Genomic DNA, 10,303 nt, shown 5'->3' on the forward strand with positions numbered 1-10,303 from the left:
TTTCCCAGCAATAAACTATTTAAAAACAAACAAACAAACAAACAAAAAAAACTGCTATAAAGAATGTCTCACCTACCAAGAGGAACAAAAGAAAACTCACAAACATTTACAGAAGTGCACATACACACACACAAACACAATGTTTCAGAAAACAACTGAAAAGAGGCTGGTGTAGTGCTCATGCCAATAATCCCAGGACTTTGGGAGGCTGAGGTGGGCTGGAGGTCAGGAGTTCAAGACCAGCCTGGCCATCATGGTGAAATCTGCTCTCTACTAAAAGTACAAAAATTAGTCAGGCTTGGTGGTATGCACCTATGATACCAGCTATTTGGGAGGTGGAGGCAGGAGAATCGCTTGAACCTGGGAGGCAGAGCTTGCAGTGAGCCAAGATCTCGCCACTGCACTCCAGCCTGGGCAACAAAACAAGACTCTGTCTCAAAAAGAAAAAAAAACAACTGAAAAGAAAAAGCACCATCCGATATCTAAGCACAATAACCAGTCTAGCCCAGCTGCAATGGCTTATGCCTGTAATCCCAGCACTATGGGAGGCGGAGGCAGGAGGATCTCTTGAGCCCAGGGGTTGGAGGCCAGCCTGGGCAGCATAGTGGGACCTTGTCTCTGCAAAAAATTAATAAGTTAGCAGGGCATGTTGGCATCTGCCTGTGGTCCCACGTACTTAGGAGGCTAAGGCAGGAGGATCACTTGAACCCAGGGAGTTAGGCTACAGATCAAGCTGTGTTCACGCCACCGCACTCCAGCTGGAGCAACAGAGTGAGAGCCTGTCCCAGAAACAAAAACAAAATAACCAGTCTAAAATCCCTCAGAGATAATTAACATGCCAATCATACCCAAAATGTTAGCTGGGGGAAATCCTATTCACAATAAGGTCTTGAGAGTTATTTGAAGGAGTTACACAGACTACAAAGAAGGGAACAGGTGGCATAGCAGGGAACAAGTTTTAAGGTGTCATTCCTTTCACATCTACCTATATTTACATCAGGTCACTAAATAACACACACGGCAAATTACCCACAGTGCAATTTCTAAGACGCATACAGTTCTAAAAAGTGTTTTGCCAAAATGACTTGTGGGTACCATTATATTCACAAAATGAAAAGTACTGAAAGTGCTGAAAGGATGAAGGCAACCCAGGTGTATCTGGGAGTTGACACAGATCATTACTCACAAGGAGAAAAGAGGAAGAACAATATTTGGGATTCAGAAAAATTGTTGAAAGCTAGAACTAAACTCAAATATTCTAACCTTTGTTGTACCTTAAAAACCTTAGAGTTGGCCAGGCACGGTGGCTCACACCCGTAATCTCTGCACTTTGGGAGGCTAAGACAGGCAAATCACCTGAAGTCAGGAGTTCGACACCAGCCTGGCCAACATGGTGAAACCCTGTCTCTACTAAAAATACAAAGTTAGCCAGGCGTGGTGGTATACACCTGTAATCCCAGCTACTTGGGAGGCTGAGGCAGGAGAACTGCTTGAACCTGGGAGGCAGAGGTTGCAGTGAGCCAAGACCATGCCATTGCACTCCAGCCTGGGTGACAAAAGCGAAACTCTTGACTCAAAACAAACAAACAACAACAACAACAATATACTGGCCAGGTGCAGTGGCGCACATCTATAATCCCAGTACTTTGGAGGCCGAGGCAGGAGAATTACCTGAGCTGAGCCCAGGAGTTCACGGCCAGCCTGGGCAACACAGTGAAACCCCATCTCTGCTAAAAAGAAAAAAAAAAAAAATTATCCAGGTGTGGTGGCGTGCACCTGTAGTCCCAGCTAGTCAGGAGGCTAAGGCAAGAGAATTGCTTGAACCCAGGAGGCAAAGGTTGCAGTGAGCCAAGATCTTGCCACTGCACTCTAGCCTGGGCAACAGAGCAAGACTGTCTCCAAACAAACAAACAAACAAACACCTTACGGTCTTAAAGGATCTGCAAAAAAATTAAATAAACAAACTTGCCATCAACACTATTTTATCATCTATGCCTCACCATCTACCTCAACACAAGGAAAGTAATGGTTTAGAACATTCTCCATTCAACCGTTTTTTGTTTGAGACAGGGTCTTGCTCTGTCGCCCAGGCTACAGTGCGGGGGTGAGATCATGGCTCACTGAAGCCTCGACATCCTGAGCTCAAGTGCTCCTCCTACCTTAGCCTCCTGAGTAGCTGGGACCACAGGTGCACACCACCACACCTGGCTAATTTTGTTTATTTTTTGTGGAGACAAGGTTGCCATGTTGTCCAGGCTGGTCCGGAACTCCTGGACTCAAGTGATCCTTCCGCCTCAGCCTCCCAAAGTGCTAAGTGAAGAGGCGTGAGCCACCATACCCAGCCTTGAAATGTTTTAACAAACTATTTTCTATACGTTTTCCAGATGTGTTTCATTGGGTAGTTGTCTGTTCTACTGAGTTTCCCAAGGCCAAGAGGCAGGGTACAGGTCTGCCTAAGTGGTGATTCCTGAGCTGTGACCAAAGCCATGGTTTCTAATGAGGTAAAGGGGAACACAGGTCCAGTCAACTGCCCTGTGAACGTCTATAAGTGGTAACACTCTATAGCTGGTGCATATCTTGGTCTCTAAAACCTTTGGAAGCTAGTTATTCCTCCATCTAGGCCCACAGAGAAGACGCTATCAGTGCTCGCCAACCTAGAGCCTGCCCAGCTTGTTCAATGGCCCTCTGAAAGAAGTTCTAAGGCTACCTCCAAACTCTGACTTTCCTCAAGAGCCCTGAATATCACTCCAAACCCTATGCTGGAAGAAGACCAACACTGGCAAATCATTCCCACAGCTACCCTAGATTCCTACGGAATTTCTGGAATGTGACAATACAGGTGCAAACCAGGCCAACACCAAATTTCAGCGGACACACCATGTAGATGGATGCTGGCATCTACAGCAACATCTTCAAGTCCAGGTGGCCAGTCCAGATGCGGTGGCTCATGCCTATCCCAGCACTTTGGGAGGCCAAGGCGGGTGGATCACTTGAGGTCAGAAGTTCAAAACCAGCCTGGCCAACAGGGTGAAAACCCCGTCTCTACTAAAAATACAAAAATTAGCTGGGTATGGCGGCACGCGCCTGCAGTCCCAGCTACTCAGGAAGCCGAGGCACAAGAATCCCGGCAGGTGGAGGTTGCAGTGAGCTGAGATCATGCCACTGCACTCCAGCCTGGGTGGCAAGACTCAGTCTCAAAAAAAAAAAAAAAGTCCAGGTCCAAACTGAACAAGTCTCCTGAGGTGAGGTAGTGAAAAGACACAGCCCAAACATTTTGTGACTTGCACCGCCCTCATGCCAGCACCAACAACAACAGTGGCAACTTAATGGCTTGGCTAAGAAACTAAAAAACTAGTTTAGAAAGAAATCACATAACTGCTAATTCGTCCAAAAGATCTGTAAATCAATACACGTAAATGGACTCTGTGAAAGTCATTATCTAACTCAAGGAATCTGAGCTTCCACAGGGACGATGGATACTATTACCCTGATAGAGAGAATATTCTATTACAACACTCGCAATGTGAAATTCAAATCTCCTAAGGTACAAACACACTTTTAAGACTTTTAATGGTAGGGTAGTAACAGAAATTTCACCAGGTCTCTCTTATTTGATCAATTACCTTTACTTTACACCTGTAATTAAAGGAGTGCTTTCTCCCTTGCTTCTACAGATCCTGTTTTATATCTATTTCATCCACATCTAAGAATGGATGGTAAGTAAAAGTATTCCCATAAGGATGAAAAAACTAAGCATTGGCTGGGCACAGTGGCTCACGCCTGTATCCCAGTACTTTGGGAGAATGAGGCAGGAGGATCACTTGAGCCCAGGAGTTCGAGACCAGCCTGGGTAACACAGTGAGATCCCATCTCTACAAAAAAATTTAAAATCAGCCTGGCATGGTGGCATGTGCCTATGGACCCAGCTACTCGGGAGGCTGAGGTGGACGGAATGCTTGAGCTCAGGAGGTCTAGGCTGCAATGAGGTGTGATTGTGCCACTGCACTCCAACCTGAGTAACAGAGTGAGACCATGTCTCAAAAAACAACAACAACAACAACAACAACAAAACAAAATAAAACTAAACTGAGGCATGGAAGAGTTTGTCCTAGGATATAGTAAGAAGACAGAGTAGTATATCTTGGTTTGTCTAGTGCTTCTGTGGTTAAAGGGGCAACTGCCCCCAAGTGTTTTCATGAAAGTAACACTTCTACTGCAGGCCAGTCATGCTGACTCAGTTATAGCCACCTCCTCTGGCTCCAACACTTTTGTCCATTAAGGCTTGACCTCAGTACCCACTTTTAAAAAAAATGTGGCCTGGCCAGGTGCAGTGGCTCACGTCTGTAATCCCAGCACTTTGAGAGGCCGAGGCGGGCAGATCACCTGAGGTCAAATGTTCGGGACCAGCCTGGCCAACAGAGCGAAACCTTGTCTCTACTAAACAGACAAAAAAAAATTAGCTGGGCGTGGTGGTGTGCACCTGTAGTCCCAGTTACTCGGGAAGGCTGAGGCAGGAGAATCACCTGAATCCAGGAAGCAGAGGTTGCAGTGAACCAAGATCACACTACTGCACTCCAGCCTGGGCGACAGAGGGAGACTCCATCTCAAAAAAAAAAAAGTAGCCTAATGACAAACGTGACTGATAACTGCCAAACTCCTTCCCTAAGTTCACATATACATAAGGGTATGCAATGGGGCTTTGGATATAGTTTGCAACTGATACAGCAGAGCACATTTCATCTCTTAATAATCACTTTTGGCCAGGCATGGTGGTTCATACCTGTAATCCCAGCACTTTGGGAGGCTGAGGTGGAAGGATCACAAGGTCAGGAGTTCAAGACCAGCCTGGCCAAGATGGTGAAACCCCATCTCTACTAAAAATACAAAAATTACCTGGGTGTGGTGATAGGCACCTATAATCCCAGCTACTCAGGAGACTGAGGCAGAGAACTGCTTGAACCCAGGAGGCAGAGATCGCAGTGAGCCAAGATCGCGCCACTGACTCCAGCCTGGGCAACAGAGCAAGACTCTATCTCAAAAATAATAATAACTTTTATGCCACTGAAGAAATTTTGAATGCTTGTAAAACTTAATAATTTTTTCTGTCTCTCCTACTTACAGCAACACAAAAAGAGAAAAGATCAGGGAAACCTCACCATACAAAGACTGAAGGGAAGGGATCAACAATGAGGCTCTAAAACCCTTCCTTTAACATCAGCAGCATGCCACCTCATCCCTATAACCCTGTACCACAGTCCATCCATACTGGACCATAGTGGAGGAAGTACTACTTAGCATGGAGGGAAAATAATGCTAACTTCTAAAGCTTGAATTTCATAAAGAAGAAAGGTACTATAGCAGATCTACCTTCTTATAACAGCATCTTAAAAGCCAACTGTATTCCATAGTGATTACCTCTGGGAAGTAAGAAGATGGACGGACTGAGGGCCTTTTCGTTTGTGCTTTCCATCTTTCTATACTGCTCAAATTTCTAACCATGGACGTGTAATAATTATTTTGTCTTTTTAAAAAATGCTGGTCTATAATCCCAGCACTTTGTGAGGCCAAGGCGGGTGGATCACGAGGTCAAGAGGTCGAGACCACCCTGGTCAACAAGGCGAAACCCCGTCTCTACTAAAAATACAAAAATTAGCTGGGCATGGTGGCGCGTGCCTGTAGTCCCAGCTACTCGGGAGGCTGAGGCAGGAGAATTGCTTGAACCCAGGAGGCGGAGGTTGCAGTGAACCAAGATAGCGCCATTGTACTCCAGCCTGGGTAACAAGAGCGAAAACTCTGTCTCAAAAAAAAAAAAAAAAAAAATGCTGGTAAAAGGCTGGTGACAGTGGTTCACACCTGTAATCTCAGCACTTTGGGAGTCTGAAGTAAGAGGATAGCTTGAAGCAAGGAGTTCAAGACCAGCCTGGGCAACATAGTGAGACCCTGTCTTTACAAAAAAATTAGCCAGGTGTTGGTGGCACATGCCTACAGTTCCAGCTACTTGGGAGGCTGAGTCTGGAGGATCACTGAGCTGGAGTTGGAGGCTGCAGTGAGCTATGATTGCTCACTGCAATCATATGACAGTTTTGCTCTCTTTGCCCAAGCTGGAGGGCAATAGTGCAATCTCGACTCACTGCAACCTCCATCTCCCCGGTTCAAGCAATTCTCTTGTCTCAGCCTCCCAAGTAGCTGGGACTATACAGGTGCCCACCACCACGCCTAGCTAACTTTTTGTACTTAGCAGAGACAGGGTTTCACCATGTTGGTCAGGCTGGTCTGGAAATCCTGACCTTAGGTGATCCACCTGCCTCGGCCTCCCAAAGTGTTGGGATTACAGGCATGAGCCACCGTGCCCGGCCCAATTTCATTCTTTTAAAACCAGCTGTGGGGTAAGTTATTCATCTATAAAAGTTTTTCAAAAGTACTATGTATTCTGGGGGAATTTAATAGATGTTAAGAGCAGACACCTACCTGAGGAACAACTACAATGCTCTTTATTTAAATATCTAATACAGAAAATGATATTTTTTCCTTTTTTTTTTTTTTGACACGGAGTCTCGCTCTGTCACCACTGCTAACTGCAACCTCCACCTCCCAGATTTAGGCAATTCTCCTGCCTCAGCCTCCCAAGTAGCTGGGACTACAGGCACCCACCACCACACTCGGTTTATTTTTGTATGTTTAGTACAGTGGGGGGGGGTTTCACAATATTGGCCAGACTGGTCTCAAACTCCTGACCTTGTGATCTGCCTGCCTCGGCCTCCCAAAGTCCTGCAATTATAGGCGTGAGCCACCACACCTGGCCAGGAAACGGTATTTTTTTCAAAAGCAAGTTATATTTTGACAGGCATAAAGAAAAGCAGCAGGACTTTCCTAATGCTGTACTGTTCAAGCCCCTCATCTCTGCCCTAAGAGACCAAATCCCAGGACATTCTTATGCACACCTAACCTTAAATCCACAATCATGTTTATATTTCTAAAGGGCATGTATCTCATATATTGGTGTCCCATTTGAGTTACATGAGACAAGAATATTAATCCCTCCACAGAGTGCTGCACGTCTCCAATATATTCTAAACGACATGAATAAGGACACCTAGGAGACCTCAAATTAAACACATGACTCTAATAATTGGAAAGACCAATGGCAGGCCATTTTCTCCCCACAGTGTGTTATTCCAGCCTGCAGCATGCTCAAAGAGCACACGTGTTCCACAAGGAGTAAGGAGGTACAAGGGTGATGGGTGGAAAACAAGGTCAGAGCAGGACAGTGGACAAGCTCAAGGGCTGGTCAGTAAACAGGACATAACCCGAGGCTCCCAGAAAGCAAAAACAAGCCCACCTAAGCCTTTCACAGCAAGTTAGCAAAGTAATTATACATTTGATCAAGATGCCTGGCTGTGTGTCTTGGGCTAATAATTTATTACATGGACTTTACAGTGACCAAGAGACCTAGGGGCAAACCAAACATCAACAGCAGTCTGTGATTTCATCTGTGCCCCTCTGTTGCAGCTTCTTGCCGGTCGGCTCGCACCTTTTCAACCTAACAAGCTAGAGAAGGCAGCTCTCCAAACATCACCAAACACAGGCATGGAAGTGAAGGAAGAATGGGCAAGTCTGGACCCATGTAGGAAGGGACACGGTGTTTCTATGTGTGAAAGAGGTGGGTTAGAATACTTCAGCAATAGATGGGCCTGTATAGAAAGAAAGAGGCCTGCTTAGAATCACGAAAGGAACACCATCACACATTCAACTCTTGCTTGAGCTTGGTGCTGTGCTATGGATCTGGCCACAGCAAACTAAACTAATGTGGCTCCTGATTTCCCTAAAGAACAGAGAAAAAAAACAATGTGTAAATCTGTCAAGTGAAGCAGAAACACAGTGGAAGGAGCACATGGAAACAATCTACCTTCGCCCAGTGAAGTCCCAGATCTATACCCCACGAGTGAGTAGCAATCACATCCCTCCATATGAACACAACCTAAAGAAACTTCTGCACAAGAGCACTAGGAGTCCTGGGGGGAAATGTATGCATTACTGTGGGTGTTAAACAGGAAATAACCTACATATTCATCAAGAGAATTATGGTATATTCATTATACAACAGAATACTACCCATCATGAAAATATTTAAACTACAGCTAACATACCACATGGATGATTCTCACAAACCTAATGCTGATTTTTTAAAAAAGAAAAAACCAATCAAGTCACAGAACACATACAGAATGACAGCATTTATACAAACTTCAAGAACATTCAGAACTACAAAAAATATTGTTTAGAGATGCATATATGTAGTAAAACTATTTTTTTTCTAAAAAGAGAAATGATAAACACGATTCTAAATAGTGTTTACCTTTGTAGGGAGAAGAGGGGAGGTGGTCAGGAAGAGGTACCCTGAGAGCTTCAACAGAAGTGATAATGCTCCTTAAGTTAATGTTCCTTAAGCTGAGCGAAACAGTAAGATGTACTCTCATCATTCTTATCTAGGGTATATATAAAATATTTTTCAGAATAAAAGTGGGGAAAGGAAAGCAGTTGAGGGTGGAGGCCAGCAACACTTCCTAACTCTGACTTACACATCTGCCTGCCTACCAAACAGTGAGGAGAAGGCCCAAGACTTCAAGGCAACAGAATCAACTCAGCTGTAAGGTGACAAAAAAGAACACCTCCAGGCACTTCTCTGGGCTTTCTGGGTGAAACCAGCTCCACACGCTGTCTTATTCAAGTGGTAAACTGTAAAACACAGCATACTATCCCCAAAGTTGGAGACAGGCTGCCTTGCCAATACAGAAACAGAAAGTATCCCCAAACTCAGGCCTATTTTGCCAATGGAAGGAAAGTCCCCAGATGGTTCCAACAGACAGAGGAATGGATTGAATTTAGGAACAAGGCAGTAATTTCATAGAGCCCTGCAGAGCTGGGAGAGTCTGGGACCAGTTTTAGTGGGGGAGGGGAAGTAAAAATACACTTGAAGACACATTAAATAGGGCCCCAAAACTAAGAGCATACATAGCGCTTGGGACAGAACGTGTGTAACATGAAGTTCAAACCAACATGTGTGCCAAAGGCTAACGAGAAGCCCCTAGGGTGACTATATGAGCTTTACCTGCAAGAGGTGACAATCGAGTTTGGCACATGCTGAGTCTGTTGGGAAATAATAATATCAAAACAGATCTATACCACATCCATGTAATGTATGTACAGCCCCCGGCGCCGGCGAGGCAGGAGTGTAACTTACTCGGGGAAACTCCGGGCCAGGAAGGCCGGATTCGGTCAGCCCAACCGGAGAAAGCCCAGGGCCGAGGCCAAAAGGTCCCTCAGGGAGGACCAGAGGGTGGTCCCGGCCCTAGGCAGAAGGTGGGGCTGCCAGGAGAGGGCAGGTCCCCGTGGCAGGAGTCCCGGGAGGCCTGACGGGAGCCAGGCCCGTCTGCGGGACTGTCGGGGGGATGGAGGGCGGAGACCCCTTGGGCGCTGGGGAGGGAAGGGCTGGGCCCCGGTGGCCACCCCGCTCCCCCGGCGCCTCGCCGCACCCCGCCGGCGCTCACCTGGGCACGCAGCTGGACGAGCTCCGGTCCACCTCCCAGGTGGCGTACAGGTTCATCTGCACCGGGGCGGGGGTGCGGCCTGGCCCGGGGCCGCCGGGAGGCGCGGAGCCCGAAGCCACCGCCACGGCCATGGAGGTGGATGTAGACGAGGACGAGGAGGAGGCAGCCGCAGCCGAAGTAGACGAGGACGACGAGGTGGCCTGGGCCAGCTTGGGGGGCGTCGGCTGCTGCGGCGGCTGCTGCTGCTGCTGCGGCGGCGGCTGCTGAGGGGACTGCGTGACCCCGGAGCCCCGCTGGCTGCTGCCACCCCCGGCGCCTCCGGGACCACCGCCTGCCCCTCCGCGTTCCGCCATGGCCCGGCCAAGGGTGGGGGTGCGGGGGTTACGGAGACCGAGGCGACGCCGAGCGGGCTCCCAGGCTTCCCCCGCGGCGGCGGCGGCGGCGGCGGCGGCGGCGGCGGCAGGGGCTCGGCTGCCTCCTCAGCCCGCCTGCCCTAGCGCGAGCCGCCAGCGGGCTGCACGCACGCGCGGGGCCTCTGGGCGCGCGGGCCTCGCGCTCGCCCGCCGCTGCCTGTTGCGGCTCGCGCGGCCGACACGGGTGGGCGTGTCCGGGAGGGGGCGGGGAGCTTGGCCCGCGCGGCCCCACCCAGCGCCCAGGGGCCGAGCCGGGCGCGCTCGCGCCCTGCGTGCGGCGGCCCGCGACCCTCGCTCCCGCGGAAGGGGGAGGGAGGGAGGGTCTGTGGCTGGCGCGCGCCC

General features: G+C 48.5%; 1 protein-coding gene across 2 annotated transcripts in view; it reads right to left on the minus strand.

Annotated features, from left to right (window-relative positions):
* The window catches only part of PACS1 (phosphofurin acidic cluster sorting protein 1), a 188,870-nt gene extending 178,728 nt beyond the window's left edge, over positions 1 to 10,142 (minus strand). Inside the window, exon 1 of one of the 2 annotated variants that reach the window (XM_032282763.1) lies at positions 9,549 to 10,074. In XM_032282763.1, the coding sequence (XP_032138654.1) occupies positions 9,549 to 9,901 (353 nt within the window). In that variant the 5' untranslated portion in view covers positions 9,902 to 10,074. Of the gene's footprint in view, positions 1 to 9,548 lie in introns of both variants that reach the window. The other variant, XM_032282764.1, reaches the window with a different exon arrangement.
* Positions 10,143 to 10,303: the final 161 nt, after the last annotated feature.

The sequence above is a fragment of the Sapajus apella genome, unplaced genomic scaffold (genome assembly GCF_009761245.1).
Source record: "Sapajus apella isolate SASKATOON/1434 unplaced genomic scaffold, GSC_monkey_1.0 scaffold14, whole genome shotgun sequence".
Lineage (NCBI taxonomy): Eukaryota > Metazoa > Chordata > Mammalia > Primates > Cebidae > Sapajus > Sapajus apella.